The sequence below is a fragment of the Lampetra planeri genome, chromosome 52, assembly GCF_965212315.1.
Source record: "Lampetra planeri chromosome 52, kcLamPlan1.2.h2, whole genome shotgun sequence".
NCBI lineage: Eukaryota > Metazoa > Chordata > Hyperoartia > Petromyzontiformes > Petromyzontidae > Lampetra > Lampetra planeri.
The window spans coordinates 7,148,275-7,173,740 of NC_136158.1; the positions used below are offsets into that span (position 1 = coordinate 7,148,275).

At 56.8% G+C, this 25,466-nt stretch overlaps 1 protein-coding gene across 3 annotated transcripts; it reads right to left on the minus strand.

The window, feature by feature from the left end:
* Nucleotides 1–638: 638 nt before the first annotated feature.
* On the minus strand, nt 639–25,460 carry LOC144734739 (cilia- and flagella-associated protein 157-like). Of its 3 annotated transcripts, XM_078617083.1 has the most exons (9): nt 25,117–25,460; nt 24,098–24,266; nt 13,658–13,811; nt 10,639–10,906; nt 6,792–6,922; nt 5,833–5,983; nt 3,931–3,972; nt 1,969–2,361; nt 639–741 (listed from the first exon to the last, which is right to left on the minus strand). In XM_078617083.1, exons 1-9 carry the CDS (start codon nt 25,429–25,431, stop codon nt 715–717), a joined length of 1,650 nt encoding a protein of 549 aa, XP_078473209.1. In that variant the 5' UTR covers nt 25,432–25,460; the 3' UTR covers nt 639–714. The 3 variants fall into 3 exon arrangements, with proteins under 3 accessions (XP_078473209.1, XP_078473208.1, XP_078473207.1); XM_078617082.1 differs by having other exon boundaries at nt 660–2,361; XM_078617081.1 differs by lacking the exon at nt 639–741 and having other exon boundaries at nt 2,263–3,972.
* Between the last annotated feature and the right edge of the window lie 6 nt (nt 25,461–25,466).

Sequence of the window (25,466 nt, forward strand, 5' to 3'; positions counted from 1 at the left end):
GGGGTGTCGCGGCGATCGTGAGGGCGAGAGCGCCCGATTTCTGAGCGAGTCACTGCGGGGGGGGGGGGGGCGGTGCAGCGACTCGGATTCTCGCGGGAGGGGTTATGGACGTCCACTCTGAGTCTTGGTTCATTTAAGAAAGCGTCTGCTTTTATTTTTGGATGAAACGGGACGGATGACGGGAGCGGGTCGTGCACCTCGTGAGAATAAAGTCCGAGAGAATTTCCCAGCCCTGGCACGCTTCAGTTGACCCCGCCGCGACCCCACACCCAGACGCAGCATTGACGACTCCAGTGAGACCCCTGCGAGTGAACTTTCACCTCTCTGAGTGACCTTGATCCCTGTGTGTGCTCTCCCTGAGTGACCCCTCTCCTCCTAGCCCCTCCTAGCCCCTCCTAGCCCCTCCTAGCCCCCACTACCCCCTCCTAGCCCCCTCCTAGCCCCCCCTAGCCCCTTCTACCCCCCCTACCCCCTGCTAGCCCCCTCCTAGCCCCCCCTACCCCCCCCTACCCCCTCCTAGCCCCTCCTAGCCCCCCCTAGCCCCTTCTACCCCCCCTACCCCCTCCTAGCCCCCTCCTAGCCCCCCCTACCCCCCCCTACCCCCTCCTAGCCCCTCCTAGCCCCCCCTACCCCCTCCTAGCCCCTCCTACCGCCTCCTATCCCCTCTGTGTCCATGTCGGCCCGGCTTGAGATGTGGTTGGGGGTTGGGCGCCTTCACGCGGCGTTGCCGTGGAGCACGGCCTGGGGAGGGGCGGCACGAGAGCGCGGCTTGGAGACACATGGAGACACATGGAGACACATGGAGACACACCCAGAGACACTCTGAGTGACCTTGACATAAAGACACTCGCAGAGACACGGAGACACCTGCAGAGACACTCAGTGAGACACTCAGTGAGACACGGAGACACCTGCAGAGACACTCAGTGAGACACTCGGTGAGACACGGAGACACCTGCAGAGACACTCAGTGAGACACTCGGTGAGACACGGAGACACCTGCAGAGACACTCAGTGAGACACTCGGTGAGGCACTCGGTGAGGCACTCGGTGAGACACTCGGTGAGACACTCGGTGAGACACTCGGTGAGACATTCGGTGAGACATTCGGTGAGACATTCGGTGAGACATGGAGACATTCGCAGAGGCACTCGCAGAGACACTCAGTGAGACACGGAGACACCCGCAGAGACAGTGAGACACTCAGAGAGACACGGAGACACCCGCAGAGACACTCAGTGAGACACTCGCAGAGACACGGAGACTCCCGCAGAGACACGGAGATACTCACGGAGACACCCTCAGAGACATCCACTGAGACACCGAGACACATGGAGACACACCCAGAGACACACCCAGAGAGACTCAGTGAGTGACCTTGACAGAAAGAAACTCGCAGAGACACTCTGAGATAAGGAGACATTTGCAGAGACACGGAGACACTCGCATAGATACGCAGACACAAAGACACGGAGACACAAAGACACGGAGACTCCCGTAGATACACAGAGACATGCAGAGACACCTGCAGACAGAGACACGGAGACACTCGCAGAGATACGGAGACTCCCGAAGAGACACGGAGACACAGACAAGGAGACATTCGCAAAGACACCCACAGAGACATGGAGACCCTCGCAGACACTCACAGAGACACTCATAAAGACACCCACAGAGACACAGAGACACCCACAGACACGGAGACATCCACAAAGACACCCACAGAGACACCCACAGACACGGAGACACTCACAGAGACACCCACAGAGACAGACACGGAGACATCCACAGAGACACCCACAGAGACACCCACAGAGACACCCACAGACACGGAGACATCCACAGAGACACCCACAGACACGGAGACACCCACAGAGACAACCGCAGCGAGACACTCGTACCACAACAGCCACCATCCACCACGAGGTGGCGGCGCCAGGCTGGGTGCACACAGACGCACACACACACCTGCGTGCGAACGTGCGTGCAGGCGTTGACGTGAGCGCGCGCGCCGCGGGACAGCCCCGCCGCCGTCACCGTGGCGACGCGGCCCGGCCGCCCCCCCCGGGGAACCCCGGCCCCGCGAGCCGGCCCCCTCGGCACCAGGCCCAGGTCTCCGTTGCGGTAGCGAGCGGAGGGGGCCGGGCGGAGAGGGGCCCCCCCCGCGGGCCCCGACGGCGGTGGGGGTGGCGAGGGGGGTCGCGGCGAGGGCCCCAGCTCCCCGGGCGTGGGCCCCAGGCCCCGCCGGGCCGCCGAGTCCAGCAGAGAGAGCAGCTGGCCGAGGAGGTGGCCTCGCAGGGGAGCGGCCTCCTGCTGTTCCTGCTGCTCCTGCTGTTCCTGCTGCTCCTGCTGCTGCTCCTGCTGCTCGCAGAGACGAAGTTCACGACTTCACGCCCGGCTACGGACAAACTAAAACTATTAGCCAACCGCGCTAATCGGAGTTTGCAGGGGGGAAGGGCAACAAACTAAACGCGCAAAAAGTTCAAAGGAAATTCGTTTTCATTCTGGATAATTTGAAGGTGCATAGCTCCACAGTGGTTTCCTCATAGCGGAAGGAAGAGACCCAGAGACACGTAGAGCCATAGAGACCCACAGACACGTAGAGACCTATACTCGTACGTACGTAGCCAACCGTGGCTAATCGGAGGGTACAGGGGGGAAGGACAAACGAAACACAAAAAGCAGTTCTCATGAATTGATTTTGTCAATCTAGATGATGATTTCAAGGTACATAGCTCCACAGTGGCTTCCTAATATCGGCCGCAAACGCAGTGCATCTGAAAGTGCCGTGCCATGTGGTGACCGGGGAGGTAAGGCCCGACTGAGCTGTGTGGTTATTTTTCAGAAGCGACCTGGCGATCACAAAGACAGCTCAACCAAGTGGCGGCTTGTCATCATAATCATCGTCGTGGCGTGGACATTTATAGCGGAGGACTCAAAGAAAAATCCACGTGACTACGGGGAGAAGGGGAGAGAGGGGGATACAGCAGGCATCGGGGTCGGTATCGCGCCCACGACCTCCTGTATACCAGGCGAGGTAGTTAACATCTCCAAGCCACGAGCGCCCACAACCTGGCAGGACCCTCCTGGAAAAGAGTTGAGACTCGACGAGGCTTTCCTGGGCAGTGGAGTGATGGCGGTGATGATGGCGGTGATGGCGGTGATGGTTATGGTGATGGCGGTGATGGTGATGGCAGTGATGGCGATGATAGCGATGATGGTGATGGCGGTGATAGCGGTGATGTGGATGATGGCGATGATGGCGGTGATGGTGATGGCGGTGATGGTGATGGCGGTGATGGTGATGGCGATGATGATGGTGATGATGGCGGTGATGATGGTGATAGTGATGGCGATGATGGTGATGGCGGTGATGGTGATGGCGATGATGGTGATGGCGATGATGGCGGTGATGGCGGTGATGGTGATGGCGATGATGGTGGTGATGGTGATGGTGATGACGGCGATGGTGATGGCGATGATGGTGGTGATGGTGATGGCGGTGATGGCGATGGTGATGGCGGTGATGGTGATGGCGGTGAAGGTGATGGCGGTGATGGCGATTATGGTGATGATGGTGATGGCGGTGATGGTGATGGCGGTGATGGTGATGGCGGTGATGGCGATGGCGATGGCGATTATGGCGGTGATGGTGATGGCGGTGATGGCGATGGCGATGATGGTGGTGACGGTGATGGCGGTGATGGTGATGGCGGTGAAGGTGATGGCGGTGATGGCGATGGCGGTGATGGTGATGGCGGTGATGGCGGTGATGGTGATGGCGATGATGGCGGTGATGGTGATGATGGCGGTGATGGTGATGATGGCGGTGATGGTGATGGCGGTGATGGTGATGGCGATGATGGCAGTGATGGTGATGGCGGTGATGGTGATGGCGATGATGGCGGTGATGGTGATGGCTTTGCCCACCTGGAGCCATTCTGACTTCTCGCCCCCAGGCTCCCGCACCTCCTGCCAACACAAACACCGCCACCACGACCAGTACCGTGCATCACTGTGAGAGCGCGCGTGTCACTGCATGCGTTAGTGTGCGCGTGTCACTGTGCACGTCAGTGTGCGTGTATTTACGTTTCACTGTCAGTGTGCGTGTGTCAGTGTGCGTGTGTCAGTGTGTCACTGCGTGTGTCACTGCGTGTGTCAGTGTGTCACTGCGTGTGCTACTGCGTGTGTCAGTGTGTCACTGCGTGTGTCACTGCGTGTGTCAGTGTGTCACTGCGTGTGTCACTGCGTGTGTCAGTGTGTCACTGCGTGTGTCACTGCGTGTGTCACTGCGTGTGTCTGTGTCACTGCGTGTGTCACTGTGTGTGTCAGTGTGTCACTGCGTGTGTCACTGCGTGTGTATCAGTGTGTCACTGCGTGTGTCACTGTGTGTGTCATTGCGTGTGTCAGTGTGTCACTGCGTGTGTCACTGCGTGTGCCACTGTGTGTCACTGCGTGTGTCACTGCGTGTGTCAGTGTGTCACTGTCACTGTGTGTGTCAGTGTGTCACTGCGTGTGTCACTGTGTCACTGCGTGTGTCAGTGTGTCACTGCGTGTGTCACTGCGTGTGTCAGTGTGTCACTGCGTGTGTCACTGCGTGTGCCAGTGTGTCACTGCGTGTGTCACTGTGTCACTGTGTGTGTCAGTGTGTCACTGCGTGTGTCACTGCGTGTAACAGTGTGTCACTGCGTGTGTCACTGCGTGTGTCAGTGTGTCACTGTGTCACTGCGTGTGTCACTGCGTGTGCCACTGTGTGTCACTGCGTGTGTCACTGCGTGTGTCAGTATGTCACTGTGTCACTGTGTGTGTCAGTGTGTCACTGCGTGTGTCACTGTGTCACTGCGTGTGTCAGTGTGTCACTGCGTGGGTCACTGCGTGTGTCAGTGTGTCACTGCGTGTGTCACTGCGTGTGCCAGTGTGTCACTGCGTGTGTCACTGTGTCACTGTGTGTGTCAGTGTGTCACTGCGTGTGTCACTGCGTGTATCAGTGTGTCACTGCGTGTGTCAGTGTGTCACTGCGTGTGCCAGTGTGTCACTGCGTGTGTCACTGCGTGTGTCAGTGTGTCACTGTGTCACTGTGTGTGTCACTGCATGTGTCAGTGTGTCACTGCGTGTGTCACTGCGTGTGTCACTGTGTCACTGTGTCACTGTGTGTGTCACTGCGTGTGTCAGTGTGTCACTGTCACTGCGTGTGTCACTGCGTGTGTCAGTGTGTCACTGCGTGTGTCACTGCGTGTGCCACTGCTTGTGTCAGTGTGTCACTGCGTGTGTCACTGCGTGTGTCACTGCGTGTGTCAGTGTGTCACTGCGTGTGCCACTGCGTGTGTCAGTGTGTCACTGCGTGTGTCACTGTGTGTGTCAGTGCGTCACTGTCACTGTGTGTGTCACTGCGTGTGTCAGTGTGTCACTGCGTGTGTCACTGCGTGTGTCAGTGTCACTGCGTGTGTCACTGCGTGTGTCAGTGTGTCACTGCGTGTGCCCCTGCGTGTGTCAGTGTGTCACTGCGTGTGCCCCTGCATGTGTCAGTGTGTCACCGCGTGTGTCACTGCGTGTGTCACCGCGTGTGTCACTGCGTGTGTCACCGCGTGTCACTGCGTGTGTCACTGCGTGTGCCACTGTGTGTGTGTGTGTGTGTACGTCACCGCGAGCGCCAGTGCGTGTGTCACTGTGTCACTGCGTGTGTCAGTGTCAATGCGTGTGCCACTGCGTGTGTCAGTGTGTCACTGCGTGTGTCAGTGTGTCACTGTGTGTGTGTGTCACTGCGTGTGTCAGTGTGTCACTGCGTGTGTCAGTGTGTCACTGTGTGTGTGTGTCACTGTGTGTGTGCGTCACCGCGAGCGCATGCCGGATGGCGTGGGCTGCGTGCTGCAGCGTCTCCTCCAGCTGGTGCCGTGCGGCCCGCTCGCTCGCCGCCTCCTCCTGCAGGGCGCCCGCCCGCAACTCCCAGCCCTGCAGCTCCTCGCTCGCAACTCCCAGCTGCTGCCTGGCGTGGGGGGTGGCATGGGGGGGGGGGGCAGCGACGGTGGTAGTGGGGCAAGTCGCTGAGTGAGTGTACGTGCGGCCATCATTGGCGTTGCGAGTGCTGCGCTGCCAACCCGGGTTCAATCCCCGCTCACGGCCAACACCGGTGACGATTGTCTGAACCGCTCCTGGGTGGTGTGAGCGCTGGTGGTAGTGGTGGTGGTGGTGTGAGTGGTGGTGGTGGTGGTGGTGTGAGTGGTGGTAGTGGTGGTGGTGGTGGTGTGAGCGGTGGTGGTGTGAGTGGTGGTGGTGTGAGTGGTGGTGGCGTGAGTGGTGATAGTGGTGGTGGTGTGAGTGGTGGTGGTGAGTGGCGGTGGTATGAGTGGTGGTTTGGGTGGTGTGAGTGGTGGTGGTGTGAGTGGTGGTGGCATGAGTGGTGGTAGTGGTGGTGTGAGTGGTGGTGGTGAGTGGCGGTGGTGTGAGTGGTGGTTTGGGTGGTGTGAGTGGTGGTGGTGAGTGGCGGTGGTGTGAGTGGTGGTTTGGGTGGCGTGAGTGGTGGTGGTGGTGTGAGTGGTGGTGGTGAGTGGCGGTGGTATGAGTGGTGGTTTGGGTGGTGTGAGTGGTGGTGGTGTGAGTGGTGGTGGCATGAGTGGTGGTATGGGTGATGTGAGTGGTGGTGGTGTGAGTGGTGGTGGCATGAGTGGTGGTAGTGGTAGTGTGAGTGGTGGTGGTGAGTGGCGGTGGTGGTGTGAGTGGTGGTGGCGTGAGTGGTGGTGGTGGTGGTTTGGGTGGTGTGTGGTGGTGGTGTGAGTGGTAGTGGCGGAGGGAACCTGTTTGCGAGCTCCTGTTGCTTGGCGACAGCAAGTGCCGCCTGCAGCTCTTGCTGCTCTTGCAGCTGCTGCTCTTGCAGCTGCAGCTGCTCCTGCAGCTGGTGGCAGCGCTGCGTCAGCATCTCAATCACCTTCACACACACACGGACAGATCCCCCTTGTAGCCTAAACAGACTGTTCGGGCAAGTGTTGTTAGCGAGCACCTATCACATCCGGCATGGCACACGAGGGGGTGGGTGGCCAGCATCACACGCCCGGCTACCTTTGTCTCCCCACTAGATAAAAGGAACTCATTTAAGGCTGTGTCGACCTAGGCGAGGCCCAGGACTGGTTCAGAAAATCGTCGCTGGTGTTGGCCGCGAGCGGGAACCGAACTCGGGTTGCCGGGTCCGTAGTGCAGCGCTAACCGTCATTGACCACGAAGTGACGGTGATGTGACCACGGGGCCTGTGCCAGGCCAGGTACACTCTGAGGCCACGTAAAGTGTCGAAGGCTCGCTGGCAGGAGGTCACGGGACAAACCCAGGTGCAATGGCTTGGCTTACTGAGATGACTGGTAGATGCACCGGCTGTACCCCCGACTGGGCCAACTTGCTGCATCTTAGCCGCCGGGCACTCCGCTCATTGTTGTGAGCGTTGTTCCTCTGCCCCTCCATTGTTAGAGGGCGACTGCCTCCAACTGCCCAACAGCGTCCTTCACGAACCTCCTCCAACGAGGCCGATCTTGACACTGCTGGTACCAGTCTTCGGCAAGTCCACTCAGCTCCACATCCTAATGTACCGCATCAGCTCCATCTCTTCTCCAGCCCATGCCGTGCCCGTTTAGCTCCCTTAATGCAGCAGAACAAAAGCTGTTTAGGCATGCAGTGGCTGGGCATGTGGGCTACATGACCCAGCCAACGCAGCCTTGCCTGCTGGATGAGCTCACTGATGGGACTGTGTCCAGATCTTTCAAGGATTTGTGAGCTCCTCACACAATCCAGTCTGGTCAAGCCCAGGATGGATTGTAGGCATGGCAACCTGAATGTTTTTAAAAGGTGCAGATGTTCCATTAGAGGGGTCCACGTTTCACAAGCGTAGAGAAGGGAGGGCATGACTGTAGCAGAGAAGACCTGAAGCTTTGTGCGGAGTGACAGACCAAATAGCTTCCAGACAGCATTGCACAGCCGATGAAAAGATAATGCCACCCGACTGATTCGGAGTGAGACCTCTGCTGCCAAACCGGAACTGGTCATAAGCATGCTGCCCAGGTATGGGAAACTCTCCACTCTCTCCACAACTGCTCCTTTACCAATGGCGAGCTGAGGGGGTGGAGTGTCCGATGGTACAAAATACCCAGGCAGGTGCTTAGTTTTGGTGGGACTGATGGTAAGACCCCACCTCTTCGTGGCACACTCCAGGTTCAGCAGCAGCGCCTCCATCTCCTCCTCTGAGTCAGCAACAATCACCAGATCATCAGCATACATTCCATGGTTAGTCAATAGGAAGCCATCCCTCGACTGCACCCGGGCATCGATCAGCCTCCCATTATATCTGCACCAAATGGAAATTCCCCCAGTACAGCTATTGAAGGCTTCACGAACTAAGTAGTCAAAATAGATGTTAAATAATGTGGGAGCCAGAGGACATCCCAAGTCGCACCCCAAGGTGTACAGGGAAAGGCTCTGACTCCCGGCCACGTAGTTTTACCCGGGCCCGCTCACCATCATGAAGGTCCTTAATGATCGTGAGCAGAGGGTCAGGGACTCCGAAAGCACAAAGAACAACCCAGAGCCCAGGCCTACTGATGGTTTCATAGGCCTTGACCATGTCAATAAAGCAGAGATGTAGGTCTTGTCGGAATTTCCTACACCTCTGCTGTAGCAGACGGTCAGAAAATATTGCATCTGTGCAGGACTGCCCTTTCCTGAAACCGCATTGGAGCTCCGCAAGCCTCTCCTCATCGTGCCTAGCAAGGCGATGTTGAATAATCCTTGCCAGGACCTTTCCCGGCACACTGAGGAGTGAGATGGCCCTGTCGTTGTTACAGTCTGTGCGGTCCCCCTTCTTAAAGAGGGGGACCACCAGGGCATCCTTCCAGTCCTGCGGAACCCGTTCAGTGGTCCAGACTGTTGTTATGATGTCATGTAGGGCAGTCTGTGCACAAACGCCACCCTCCCTCAGCATTTCGCTTGGGAGATCATCTCTGCCCTGTGCCTTTCCTGGTCTCAGACTCTGGATCGCCTTCAGTATTTCCTCAACAGATGGCACCTCAGCCAGCCACTCACAGGGGGTGACTTCTTCTTCCAATATTTGAGGCACCGCAGCCTCAGCAGGGTCATCCCCACTTTGTGACACGATGTTTTCCTGGCTGAAGGATTTCCCCTCCCCCAGGACCTCACAGAAATGCTCAGCAAATCTACAAACCTGTTTCTGGGGGTCGGAGATTGGATCACCGTTTTTTCCCCTAATGATGGTAATAGGTGTGGTGCTGCAGGTTACTTTTTTAATGGAGTTAAATAGGGATTTGTGGTCGCAGGCCACTGAGGCAGACTCCATCTCCTCAGCAACCACCAACCATCCTTGCAGCGCCTCACGGCTCTCCGAACCTCCGAGCGAAGGCTGCGGTAAGCCCCCTCATTCTCTGACGTGGGATGCTGTAGACGATTAGAGTGGGCCTGTCGCTTTTTCTCAACCATCCTGAACACCTCTGTCAGCCAGGGTTTCTGGGGAGGTCTGGACCGTGTACCCAAAGCAACCATTGCAGCTGCATGAGTCACAGCCCTAAACCTCGCCCATTTACCCTCGACATCAGGAGGAGTGGGGGACGATGCCAACCCCAGCCACAAGCGATGATGAAATTCTCACTTGCAATTTCCATCAGCTAGCTGAGACCAGGCCACCTTAGGTTGGAATGGGGTCCTGGGTGTACATCCACCACCGAAGTGGAAGAATGGCAGGCGCATCTTACAGATCTAGAATAGATGACAAATCGATGGTCAGAGGGCAGATCAGCTCCACGGGAGGTCCTGGTGTCAAGGGCATGGGCTCGCATCCGCTGGTCCATCACTATGTAGTCCAGCAAATGTTCTTGCTTGGACCCGGCATGCATCCATGATGTTGTGTGGATGCGCCGATGCCGGAACAGCGTGTTGGTAATTAGAAGCCCATGGGCTGCACAAAAATCTAGCAGCCTCCTACCATTGTTATTGAGCTGATCTGGCCCATGCCTTCCAATCACTCCAGACCAGGTGCCAGCATCATGACCAACTCGGGCATTGAAGTCGCCCAACAAGATGACTCTATCCCGAGAGGCCACTTTAGCCAGCACCTGTGACAGGAGGTCATAGAAGGCATCTGACTCATTGGCCTTGCCTGGATCCCTCCACGGATGTTCGTCTTCGGTGGGGGCATAAGTAACCACGACCACCACTCCTCACCTCCGGTTGATGGGAAGGCGAGCCCAAAGTAGCCTGGGGCTTACAGTTTCCCACACCTCACCGCCACGTCCCTTTATTCTTTTGTTCAGAAGAAGAGCCACACCCTGTTGTTTGGCAGTCTCCTGCCCCGAGTGGAGGACTGTCCATGCCTCATGGTGGCAGGTGGCAGGAGCCAGAGCCGGTCCACCGGACCTCCTGAATGCCACAGAAATCCAGGCGGTACCGGTCCAGCTCCCGACAGAGGAGTGGCAGCTTCTCCTCCGCAGTGAGCGTTCGAACATTCCACGTGGCCATCTGTAGTGGCTTTTTGTTGTTTCTGGAGGAGCCCTGAGGGTTAAGATTCAATCTCCTGGCTCCGCCAGATGGGGTTGGGCCAGGAGACGTCTCCCCCCCCCCCCCCCAACTCTTTCCCCTCCCCCCACCTCCCACCTTGCGTTTGCCGGCGCTGACTCGTGCCAGCTCCTCCTGCTCGTCGAGCGAGAGCTGCAGGCGCCGGGCGAGGCTGTCCCCTCGCTCGCGAGCCTCCCGGCCCGCCACCTCCTCACGCGCGGCGCTGCTGGCGGCTTGCCGTAGCTGCGCCGCGCAGCTGACGGTGTCGCGCAGCGCCCGGCGTGTCGTCTCCGCCATCTGGCGCGTGGATGCGCGGCGGAACTCAGAGGCCACGCAGTTGACGCGCGACACCATCTCCTTCTTGAGCCTGCGGGGCGGAGGGGGGGAGTGACTGGGTGAGTGTCTGGGTGAGTGGCTGAGTGAGCGAGTGGCTGGGTGATTGCCTGGGTCAGCAAGTGAGTGGCTGGGTGAGTGGCTGGGTATGTGAGTGCCTGGATGAGTGGCTGGGTGAGCGAGTGAGTAGCTGGGTGAGTGGGTGTCTGGGTGAGTGGCTGGGTGAGTGAGTGGCTGGGTATGTGAGTGCCTGGATGAGTGGCTGGGTGAGCGAGTGAGTGAGTGGCTGGGTGAGTGGGTGTCTGGGTGAGTGGCTGGGTGAGTGAGTGGCTGGGTGAGCGAGCGAGTGAGTGGCTGGGTGAGTGGGTGTCTGGGTGAGTGGCTGGGTGAGTGAGTGGCTGGGTGAGCGAGTGAGTGAGTGGCTGGGTGAGTGGGTGGCTGGGTGATTGGCTGGGTCAGCAAAAGAGTGGCTGGGTGAGTGAGTGCCTGGGTGGTGCCTTCCACACTGAGGGGTAGAGTGGTGTGGGCTGCTCACGAGTGACTCCTGCACCTGAGGACTCACAAAACCCTTCCCATGCTCCAGCTGGATTTTTCTTGGCCGGGCATGGCAAGGGACATGGATGACCTTGTAGAGTCTTGTACTCAGTGCGCGCAACGGAAGCCACCAGCAAGGGGGTCCAAACCACCATTGCAGTCTATCAAGGTTTCCCGGGTTAACGAACTCGTCGCGCTTGATATTTTGGGCCCATTCCTCGCTACACCTAGGGGAAATAAATACCTATTGACCGGGGTGGAATATTTTACGCGATGGCCTATGGCCTGGCCCCTCGCCAACCAGTCGGCAGCAGCCATCGCGGAGGCCTTTTTCCAGGGCTACGTCCTCGACAAAGGTACTCCGGAGCGGCTGCTGACCGACCAGGGAAAACATTTCTCGGGTAAACTTCTCCACGAAGTGTGCGAGCTCCTGGGTACAAAAAAAATCCGTACCTCCCCATATCATCCGCAAACTGATGGGATGGTGGAGCGTCTGCATCGGACTATCACGTCCATGCTGTCCCAACAGGTGTTTGAATCCCAGACCGACTGGGGCCTTCATATTCCGGGGGTTTTGGCGGCCTACAGAATGGCTCCTCATGCGGCGACCGGATTTTCGCCCTTCTTCCTAATGTACGGTCGCGAGGCTAACCCGCCTGTCGCGACTCAGTTGCGGATCTCCGCGCCGCATGCTAAATCCAAATTGGCCGACCATGTCAAATTCAACATCGCTAAATTGACAGAGGCGCGGGAGGCGGCCATCCAAAATTCAGACCTCCGCCAGAGGGCGAATGAAAGGCTCAAGCTGGGCCGGGTACATGTGCTCCAGTGGAAACCGGGTGACAAGGCGTGATTGCACTGTCCCCAAGTTCCGCTGGCGACCTCGTCCAAGCTGTTGCGGCCGTGGCGGGGGCCCATGGAAGTGGTGCAGGTCTTGCGGCCACAATGTGTACGTATCCAGTGGGGGAAGCGTCGGTGGTTCGTGCACCCCTCGCGGTTGAAACCGTTCGTTGCGCCCCATGTTCCTACTCCACACACACATGGCCGAACATGTGGGGGGTCCACCGACTCCCGGAGTCCGACTTCGCTGCATTCGCCTGACTTTTCCGCTTCCAGGTGCACCAGGATTGACGTGCTCGCGACCGCCAACCCCTCCCGGGGGGGTCGGGGGTCGCTCGTCGGCGAAGCCAGACACTCTCGCACCCGAACTATTGACACCCACCGCTGGGCCGGCCGGGGCTGCCCCTTGTGACGGTCCCGCTGCAAGAACGCGCGCCAAAACGCACAGACTTTTGTGAGGTCGGCCGCTCGTGCTGCCCTGGCTGGGGTCGCGGGGGTGGGGGACTTTGAAATTGTACATATGTTGTTTTTTTATGGGATGGGGTATTTATTGGGGGGGTGCATCGGGTTATTTTTCTCTCTCTCGGTTGTTGTTGTTGTTATTGTTGTTGTTGTTTACGCGAGGCACACACGGGTTTGGGTATGGATGCATCTTTATTGTGAATTTTGTTGCAGCCGGGACAGCTGCAGACTGTACAGGGGGGGGGTGATGTAGAGGTGTTACGGGAGGGCGAACAAACACACCAGGGGTGGTTATGCCCGCACGCGGAAGGATGCTTACATCCACGTCCGCACCGTTTAGCCGGGGGGGCTGAAACGGCGCTGTGATCCCCCACGGCCCCACCCCTCGGGAGGGAGTTGCTCTATAAGGCGGTGAGCCGGTGGGCTCGGGGTTCAGTGTTTAGCTTAAACCAGTGAAGAAGGAAGACCGGCTAGATAGGCCCTGGGACTCCCCTGGATCGCCATCCTTCTAAGGACCGACCAGGGCAAGTCAGTGGCGTGGCCCCGAGAGCCCAGAGCCGATGTTCTTGTAAGAGCCGGTCTGGTGACTTAGGGTGCCGTGATCCCAGCTTGGCCAGAGCTGGGTCAGCTAGCCTCCCCTAGCTCTGTCGTGGAGGACCTGGCAGTAGGCTAGCCGGGATAGAGATCGTGGGATCTCCCTGTTAGACGGGTGAAGGGGCCAATACCCCTTCGAGTGTTGTATACCTTGGCCTGCATAGAGTGGAACGGTTAATAAATAAGTGTGCCTCCGACTACGTCGTCCAAGTCTCTTTGAACCTACTACACAAGCATCATGGTGACGTCACCGTCATTTAGTGGCGAATGGCGGTTGTTGTTGAGTGTGTGGGTGAGTGAGCGAGTGTGTGGGTGAGCGAGCGAGTGTGTGGGTGAGCGAGCGAGTGATCGCCACCTGTCCCGCTGGATGACGGAGTGGCGCTCCAGCGAGTACACCTCGTCCTTGTGCTCCTCGTCGCGGCGCTGAAGCTCCGCCTCCAGCGCCGTAAACTTCTCCAGGAGCTCCTCCTTCTGCACGCGGAACTCCTCCAGAGAGGCCAGCTTGCCTGCTACTCACACACACACACAGAGACACAGAGAAACACAGAGAGACCAGCTTGTCTGCTACTCACACACACAGAGACACAGAGAGACACAGAGAGACCAGCTTGTCTGCTACTCACACACACAGAGACACAGAGAGACCAGCTTGCCTGCTACTCACTCACACAGAGACACAGAGAGAACAGCTTGCCTGCTACTCACACACACAGAGACACAGAGAGACCAGCTTGCCTGCTACTCTCACACAGAGACACAGAGAGACCAGCTTGTCTGCTACTCACTCACACAGAGACACAGAGAGACCAGCTTGTCTGCTACTCACACACACACACAGAGACACAGAGAGACCAGCTTGCCTGCTACTCACACACACACACAGACACAGAGAGACCAGCTTGTCTGCTACTCACACACACACACAGAGACACAGAGAGACCAGCTTGCCTGCTACTCACACACACAGAGACACAGAGAGACCAGCTTGTCTGCTACTCACACACACAGAGACACAGAGAGACCAGCTTGTCTGCTACTCACACACACACACAGACACAGAGAGACCAGCTTGTCTGCTACTCACACACACACACAGACACAGAGAGACCAGCTTGTCTGCTACTCACACACACACAGAGACACAGAGAGACCAGCTTGTCTGCTACTCACTCACACACAGAGACACAGAGAGACCAGCTTGCCTGCTACTCTCTCACACAGAGACACAGAGAGACCAGCTTGTCTGCTACTCTCACACACACAGACACAGAGAGACCAGCTTGCCTGCTACTCTCACACACAGAGACACAGAGAGACCAGCTTGCCTGCTACTCACACACACAGAGACACAGAGAGACCAGCTTGTCTGCTACTCTCACACACAGAGACACAGAGAGACCAGCTTGTCTGCTACTCACACACACACAGAGACACAGAGAGACCAGCTTGTCTGCTACTCACACACACAGAGACATAGAGAGACCAGCTTGTCTGCTACTCACACACACACAGAGACACAGAGAGACCAGCTTGCCTGCTACTCACACACACACAGAGACACAGAGAGACCAGCTTGTCTGCTACTCACTCACACAGAGACACAGAGAGACCAGCTTGTCTGCTACTCACACACACACAGACACAGAGAGACCAGCTTGTCTGCTACTCACACACACAGAGACACAGAGAGACCAGCTTGTCTGCTACTCACACACACAGAGACACAGAGAGACCAGCTTGTCTGCTACTCACTCACACACACAGACACAGAGAGACCAGCTTGTCTGCTACTCACACACACAGAGACATAGAGAAACCAGCTTGCCTGCTACTCTCACACACACAGAGACACAGAGAGACCAGCTTGCCTGCTACTCTCACACACACAGAGACACAGAGAGACCAGCTTGTCTGCTACTCACTCACACAGAGACACAGAGAGACCAGCTTGTCTGCTACTCTCTCACACAGAGACACAGAGAGACCAGCTTGCCTGCTACTCACTCACACACACAGACACAGAGAGACCAGCTTGTCTGCTACTCACTCACACAGAGACACAGAGAGACCAGCTTGCCTGCTACTCACTCACACACACAGACACAGAGAGACCAGCTTGTCTGCTACTCACACACACACAGAGACACAGAGAGACCAGCTTGCCTGCTACTCACTCACACACACAGACACAGAGAGACCAGCTTGCCTGCTACTCTCACACACACAGAGACACAGAGAGACCAGCTTGTCTGCTACTCACTCACACAGAGACACAGAGAGACCAGCTTGTCTGCTACTCACTCACACACACAGACACAGAGAGACCAGCTTGCCTGCTACTCACTCACACAGAGACACAGAGAGACCAGCTTGTCTGCTACTCTCTCACACAGAGACACAGAGAGACCAGCTTGTCTGCTACTCACACACACAGAGACACAGAGATACCAGCTTGTCTGCTACTCTCACACACACACAGACACAGAGAGACCAGCTTGCCTGCTACTCACACACAGACACAGAGAGACCAGCTTGCCTGCTACTCTCACACACAGAGACACAGAGAGACCAGCTTGTCTGCTACTCTCTCACACAGAGACACAGAGAGACCAGCTTGTCTGCTACTCTCACACACACACAGACACAGAGAGACCAGCTTGCCTGCTACTCACACACAGACACAGAGAGACCAGCTTGCCTGCTACTCACTCACACAGAGACACAGAGAGACCAGCTTGTCTGCTACTCTCTCACACAGAGACACAGAGAGACCAGCTTGTCTGCTACTCACACACACAGAGACACAGAGATACCAGCTTGTCTGCTACTCTCACACACACACAGACACAGAGAGACCAGCTTGCCTGCTACTCACACACAGACACAGAGAGACCAGCTTGCCTGCTACTTTCTCACACAGAGACACAGAGAGACCAGCTTGTCTGCTACTCACACACACAGAGACACAGAGATACCAGCTTGTCTGCTACTCTCACACACACACAGACACAGAGAGACCAGCTTGCCTGCTACTCACACACACAGAGACACAGAGAGACCAGCTTGTCTGCTACTCTCACACACACACAGACACAGAGAGACCAGCTTGTCTGCTACTCTCACACACAGAGACACAGAGAGACCAGCTTGCCTGCTACTCTCTCACACAGAGACACAGAGAGACCAGCTTGTCTGCTACTCACACACACACACAGACACAGAGAGACCAGCTTGCCTGCTACTCTCACACACACAGAGACACAGAGAGACCAGCTTGTCTGCTACTCACTCACACACACAGACACAGAGAGACCAGCTTGTCTGCTACTCACTCACACACACAGACACAGAGAGACCAGCTTGTCTGCTACTCACTCACACAGAGACACAGAGAGACCAGCTTGTCTGCTACTCACTCACACAGAGACACAGAGAGACCAGCTTGTCTGCTACTCACACACACACAGACACAGAGAGACCAGCTTGTCTGCTACTCACACACACACACAGACACAGAGAGACCAGCTTGTCTGCTACTCACTCACACAGAGACACAGAGAGACCAGCTTGTCTGCTACTCTCACACACAGAGACACAGAGAGACCAGCTTGCCTGCTACTCACACACACACACAGACACAGAGAGACCAGCTTGTCTGCTACTCTCACACACAGAGACACAGAGAGACCAGCTTGCCTGCTACTCACACACACACAGACACAGAGAGACCAGCTTGTCTGCTACTCTCACACACAGAGACACAGAGAGACCAGCTTGCCTGCTACTCTCACACACACAGAGACACAGACACCAGCTTGTCTGCTACTCACAGACACAGAGACACAGAGAGACCAGCTTGCCTGCTACTCTCACACACACAGAGACACAGACACCAGCTTGTCTGCTACTCACTCACACACAGAGACACAGAGAGACCAGCTTGTCTGCTACTCACTCACACAGAGACACAGAGAGACCAGCTTGCCTGCTACTCACACACACAGAGACACAGAGAGACCAGCTTGTCTGCTACTCACTCACACAGAGACACAGAGAGACCAGCTTGCCTGCTACTCACACACACACACAGACACAGAGAGACCAGCTTGCCTGCTACTCTCACACACACACAGACACAGAGAGACCAGCTTGCCTGCTACTCACACACACACACAGACACAGAGAGACCAGCTTGCCTGCTACTCACACACACACACAGACACAGAGAGACCAGCTTGCCTGCTACTCTCACACACACACAGACACAGAGAGACCAGCTTGCCTGCTACTCACACACACACACAGACACAGAGAGACCAGCTTGCCTGCTACTCACACACACACACAGACACAGAGAGACCAGCTTGTCTGCTACTCACTCACACACACAGACACAGAGAGACCAGCTTGTCTGCTACTCACTCACACACACAGACACAGAGAGACCAGCTTGCCTGCTACTCACACACAGACACAGAGAGACCAGCTTGCCTGCTACTCACACACAGACACAGAGAGACCAGCTTGTCTGCTACTCTCACACACACAGACACAGAGAGACCAGCTTGTCTGCTACTCACTCACACACACAGACACAGAGAGACCAGCTTGTCTGCTACTCTCACACACACAGACACAGAGAGACCAGCTTGTCTGCTACTCACACACACACACAGACACAGAGAGACCAGCTTGTCTGTTACTCACACACACACACAGACACAGAGAGACCAGCTTGTCTGCTACTCACACACACACACAGACACAGAGAGACCAGCTTGTCTGCTACTCACACACACAGAGACACAGAGAGACCAGCTTGTCTGCTACTCTCACACACAGAGACACAGAGAGACCAGCTTGTCTGCTACTCTCACACACAGAGACACAGAGAGACCAGCTTGTCTGCTACTCACACACACACAGAGACACAGAGAGACCAGCTTGCCGGCTACTCACACACACACACAGAGACACAGAGAGACCAGCTTGCCTGCTACTCACTCACACAGAGACACAGAGAGACCAGCTTGCCGGCTACTCACACACACACACAGAGACACAGAGAGACCAGCTTGTCTGCTACTCACACACACAGAGACACAGAGAGACCAGCTTGCCTGCTACTCACTCACACACAGAGACACAGAGAGACCAGCTTGCCTGCTACTCACACACACACAGAGACACAGAGTGACCAGCTTGCCTGCTACTCACTCACACAGAGACACAGAGAGACCAGCTTGTCTGCTACTCTCACACACAGAGACACAGAGAGACCAGCTTGCCTGCTACTCTCACACACAGAGACACAGAGAGACCAGCTTGTCTGCCACTCACTCACACAGAGACACAGAGAGACCAGCTTGTCTGCTACTCTCACACACAGAGACACAGAGAGACCAGCTTGCCTGCTACTCTCACACACAGAGACACAGAGAGACCAGCTTGTCTGCCACTCACTCACACAGAGACACAGAGAGACCAGCTTGTCTGCTACTCACACACACAGAGACACAGAGAGACCAGCTTGTCTGCTACTCACACACACACAGACACAGAGAGACCAGCTTGTCTGCTACTCACACACACAGAGACACAGAGAGACCAGCTTGCGTGCTACTCACACACACAGAGACACAGAGAGACCAGCTTGTCTGCTACTCACACACACAGAGACACAGAGAGACCAGCTTGTCTGCTACTCACACACACAGAGACACAGAGAGACCAGCTTGTCTGCTACTCACACACACACAGAGACACAGAGAGACCAGCTTGTCTGCTACTCACACACACAGAGACACAGAGAGACCAGCTTGTCTGCTACTCACACACACACAGACACAGAGAGACCAGCTTGTCTGCTACTCACACACACAGAGACACAGAGAGACCAGCTTGTCTGCTACTCACACACACACAGAGACACAGAGAGACCAGCTTGTCTGCTACTCACACACACACACAGAGACACAGAGAGACCAGCTTGTCTGCTACTCACACACACAGAGACACAGAGAGACCAGCTTGTCTGCTACTCACACACACAGAGACACAGAGAGACCAGCTTGTCTGCTACTCACACACACAGAGACACAGAGAGACCAGCTTGTCTGCTACTCACACACACAGAGATACAGAGAGACCAGCTTGTCTGCTACTCACTCACACACAGACACAGAGAGACCAGCTTGTCTGCTACTCACTCACACAGAGACACAGAGAGACCAGCTTGTCTGCTACTCTCACACACACAGAGACACAGAGAGACCAGCTTGTCTGCTACTCTCACACACAGAGACACAGAGAGACCAGCTTGCCTGCTACTCTCTCACACAGAGACACAGAGAGACCAGCTTGCCTGCTACTCTCTCACACAGAGACACAGAGAGACCAGCTTGTCTGCTACTCTCTCACACAGAGACACAGAGAGACCAGCTTGTCTGCTACTCACACACACAGAGACACAGAGAGACCAGCTTGTCTGCTACTCACACACACAGAGACACAGAGAGACCAGCTTGTCTGCTACTCACTCACACAGAGACACAGAGAGACCAGCTTGCCTGCTACTCACACACACAGAGACACAGAGAGACCAGCTTGTCTGCTACTCACTCACACAGAGACACAGAGAGACCAGCTTGTCTGCTACTCACTCACACACAGAGACACAGAGAGACCAGCTTGTCTGCTACTCACTCACACAGAGACACAGAGAGACCAGCTTGTCTGCTACTCACTCACACACAGAGACACAGAGAGACCAGCTTGCCTGCTACTCACTCACACACAGAGACACAGAGAGACCAGCTTGCCTGCTACTCACACACACACAGAGACACAGAGTGACCAGCTTGCCTGCTACTCACTCACACAGAGACACAGAGAGACCAGCTTGTCTGCTACACTCACACACAGAGACACAGAGAGACCAGCTTGCCTGCTACTCTCACACACAGAGACACAGAGAGACCAGCTTGCCTGCTACTCTCTCACACAGAGACACAGAGAGACCAGCTTGTCTGCCACTCACTCACACAGAGACACAGAGAGACCAGCTTGTCTGCTACTCTCACACACAGAGACACAGAGAGACCAGCTTGTCTGCTACTCACACACACACAGACACAGAGAGACCAGCTTGTCTGCTACTCACACACACAGAGACACAGAGAGACCAGCTTGTCTGCTACTCACACACACACAGAGACACAGAGAGACCAGCTTGCCTGCTACTCACACACACACAGAGACACAGAGAGACCAGCTTGTCTGCTACTCACACACACAGAGACACAGAGAGACCAGCTTGTCTGCTACTCACACACACAGAGACACAGAGAGACCAGCTTGTCTGCTACTCACACACACAGAGACACAGAGAGACCAGCTTGTCTGCTACTCACACACACAGAGACACAGAGAGACCAGCTTGTCTGCTACTCACACACACACAGACACAGAGAGACCAGCTTGTCTGCTACTCACACACACAGAGACACAGAGAGACCAGCTTGTCTGCTACTCACACACACAGAGACACAGAGAGACCAGCTTGTCTGCTACTCACACACACAGAGACACAGAGAGACCAGCTTGTCTGCTACTCACACACACAGAGACACAGAGAGACCAGCTTGTCTGCTACTCACACACACAGAGACACAGAGAGACCAGCTTGTCTGCTACTCACACACACAGAGACACAGAGAGACCAGCTTGTCTGCTACTCACTCACACAGAGACACAGAGAGACCAGCTTGCCTGCTACTCTCTCTCACAGAGACACAGAGAGACCAGCTTGTCTGCTACTCACTCACACAGAGACACAGAGAGACCAGCTTGTCTGCTACTCACTCACACAGAGACACAGAGAGACCAGCTTGTCTGCTACTCTCTCTCACACAGAGACACAGAGAGACCAGCTTGCCTGCTACTCACTCACACAGAGACACAGAGAGACCAGCTTGTCTGCTACTCACACACACAGAGACACAGAGAGACCAGCTTGCCTGCTACTCACTCACACAGAGACACAGAGATACCAGCTTGTCTGCTACTCACACACACAGAGACACAGAGAGACCAGCTTGCCTGCTACTCACTCACACAGAGACACAGAGAGACCAGCTTGTCTGCTACTCACACACACAGAGACACAGAGAGACCAGCTTGCCTGCTACTCACTCTCACAGAGACACAGAGATACCAGCTTGTCTGCTACTCACTCACACAGAGACACAGAGAGACCAGCTTGTCTGCTACTCTCACACACAGAGACACAGAGAGACCAGCTTGCCTGCTACTCTCACACACAGAGACACAGAGAGACCAGCTTGTCTGCTACTCACTCACACAGAGACACAGAGAGACCAGCTTGTCTGCTACTCACACACACACAGACACAGAGAGACCAGCTTGTCTGCTACTCACTCACACAGAGACACAGAGAGACCAGCTTGTCTGCTACTCACTCACACAGAGACACAGAGAGACCAGCTTGTCTGCTACTCTCACACACAGAGACACAGAGAGACCAGCTTGTCTGCTACTCACTCACACAGAGACACAGAGAGACCAGCTTGTCTGCTACTCTCTCACACAGAGACACAGAGAGACCAGCTTGTCTGCTACTCTCACACACAGAGACACAGAGAGACCAGCTTGTCTGCTACTCTCACACACAAAGACACAGAGAGACCAGCTTGCCTGCTACTCTCTCACACAGAGACACAGAGAGTCCAGCTTGTCTGCTACTCACACACACACAGACACAGAGAGACCAGCTTGTCTGCTACTCTCACACACAGAGACACAGAGAGACTAGCTTGTCTGCTACTCTCACACACAGAGACACAGAGAGACCAGCTTGCCTGCTACTCTCTCACACAGAGACACAGAGAGACCAGCTTGCCTGCTACTCACACACACAGAGACACAGAGAGACCAGCTTGTCTGCTACTCACTCACACACACAGACACAGAGAGACCAGCTTGCCTGCTACTCACTCACACAGAGACACAGAGAGACCAGCTTGTCTGCTACTCACTCACACAGAGACACAGAGAGACCAGCTTGTCTGCTACTCTCACACACAGAGACACAGAGAGACCAGCTTGTCTGCTACTCACACACACAGAGACACAGAGAGACCAGCTTGTCTGCTACTCACACACACAGAGACACAGAGAGACCAGCTTGTCTGCTACTCACACACACAGAGACACAGAGAGACCAGCTTGTCTGCTACTCTCTCACACAGAGACACAGAGAGACCAGCTTGTCTGCTACTCACACACACACACAGACACAGAGAGACCAGCTTGTCTGCTACTCACACACACACACAGACACAGAGAGACCAGCTTGTCTGCTACTCACACACACACAGAGACACAGAGAGACCAGCTTGTCTGCTACTCACACACACAGAGACACAGAGAGACCAGCTTGTCTGCTACTCTCACACACAGAGACACAGAGAGACCAGCTTGTCTGCTACTCTCACACACAGAGACACAGAGAGACCAGCTTGTCTGCTACTCACACACACACAGAGACACAGAGAGACCAGCTTGTCTGCTACTCACTCACACACAGAGACACAGAGAGACCAGCTTGTCTGCTACTCTCTCACACAGAGACACAGAGAGACCAGCTTGTCTGCTACTCTCACACACAGAGACACAGAGAGACCAGCTTGTCTGCCACTCACTCACACAGAGACACAGAGAGACCAGCTTGCCTGCTACTCACACACACAGAGACACAGAGAGACCAGCTTGTCTGCTACTCACTCACACAGAGACACAGAGAGACCAGCTTGTCTGCTACTCACACACACAGAGACACAGAGAGACCAGCTTGTCTGCTACTCTCACACACAGAGACACAGAGAGACCAGCTTGCCTGCTACTCTCACACACACAGAGACACAGAGAGACCAGCTTGTCTGCCACTCACTCACACAGAGACACAGAGAGACCAGCTTGCCTGCTACTCACACACACAGAGACACAGAGAGACCAGCTTGTCTGCTACTCACACACACAGAGACACAGAGAGACCAGCTTGTCTGCTACTCACACACACAGAGACACAGAGAGACCAGCTTGTCTGCTACTCACACACACACACAGAGACACAGAGAGACCAGCTTGTCTGCTACTCACACACACAGAGACACAGAGAGACCAGCTTGTCTGCTACTCACACACACACAGACACAGAGAGACCAGCTTGTCTGCTACTCACACACACAGAGACACAGAGAGACCAGCTTGTCTGCTACTCACACACACAGAGACACAGAGAGACCAGCTTGTCTGCTACTCACTCACACAGCATGTCCTCACCCCCTCACCCCTCACCCCCTCACCCCTCACCCCCTCACCCCTCACCCCCTCACCCCTGACCCCTCACCCAGCAGCATGTCCTCACCCCCTCACCCCTCACCCAGCAGCATGTACTCACCCCTCACCCAATAGCATGTCCTCACCCCCTCACCCCTCACCTCTCACCCAGCAGCATGTCCTCACCCCTCACCCCTCACCCAGCAGCATGTCCTCACCCCCTCACCCCCTGACCGCTCACCCAGCAACATGTCCTCACCCCTCACCCCTCACCCCTCACCACCCCTCACCCAGCAGCATGTCCTCACCCCTCATCCCTCACCCCCCTCACCCAGCAGCATGTTCTCTGCGGTGAGTTGCTCCCTGGTCTCCTGCAGCTCTCTGTCCTCACCCCTCACCACTCCTCACCCCTCACCACCCCTCACCCCCCCCTCACCCAGCAGCATGTTCTCTGCGGTGAGCTGCTCCTTGGTCTCCTGCAGCTCTCTGCGCGAGGCGGCGGCGCGTCGCTCGGCGTCGTCGCGCTCCGCCTCGCGCGACTGCTCCAGGGCCAGCAGGCGCTCGGCCTGCTCCACCAGCTCGTCCTCACGGCGCTCCAGCTCCCTCTGGGCGGGGGGGGGGGCACGGGGGGGGGGGCACGGGGGGGGGGGGACGGGGGGAGCAGGGAGGGGACACAGGGGGGAGCAGGGAGGGGACACGATGGGGACACGGGGGGGGGGGGGACACGGGGGGGGGGACACGGGGGGGGGGGGACACGGGGGGGGGGGGGACACGGGGGGGGGGGACACGGGGGGGGACACGGGGGGGGGGGACACGGGGGGGGGGGGGACACGGGGGGGGGGGGACACGGGGGGGGACACGGGGGGGGGGGACGGGGGGAGCAGGGAGGGGACACAGGGGGGAGCAGGGAGGGGACACGATGGGGACACGGGGGGGGGAGGACACGGGGGGGGGGGGACACGGGGGGGGGGACACGGGGGGGGGGGACACGGGGGGGGGGGACACGGGGGGGGGGGGACGGGGGGGGGGGACACGGGGGGGGACACGGGGGGGGGACACACGGGGGGGGGGGGGACACGGGGGGGGGGGGACACGGGGGGGGGGACACGGGGGGGGGGAGGACACGGGGGGCGGGGGCACGGGGGGGGGGAGGACACGGGGGGGGGGGGCACGGGGGGGGGGACACGGGGGGGGGGGACACGGGGGGGGGGACACGGGGGGGGGGGAGACACGGGGGGGGACACGGGTGGGGTCCACGAGTCAGTGTGGCACAGCGGGGAGAGGCAGGCAGGGGCACGAGTGGTCGGGACGGAAGGGGCGGACGGGTGGGTAGCAGAAGCTGGCTGGTGAGCGAGTGAGGAGTGAGTGAGTGAGGAGCGAGTGAGGAGTGAGTGAGTGAGGAGTGAGTGAGGTGGAACCCCGCACCGCCGCCCACCCCGACCGCGGCGCTCGCACCTTGAGGAAGGCGACCCCCTCCTTGCGAGCGCTCCTCTCGGCGTCGAGGCGAGGCGTCCACCCCAGCACGCTCCACCTCCAGCTCGTCACACTTGAGCTTGTACCTGGGTGAGCGCGGGGTGAGTGGGTCAGAGGGTGATTGGGTGAGGGGGGCGAGGGGGTAAGTGGGTGAGAGGGTGAGGGATGAGTGGGTGAGTGGGTGAGCGGGTCAGTGAGGTGAGTGAGTGAGGGCTGACGAGCTGAGGTGTTGTGGGTGAGTAGATGACGCGTATCGATATCACGGGTAGGGCCTCCGGCATTCAGAGAGGTGAGCATGTCAAGGTGAAGGTTTCAAGGTGAGCACATCAAGG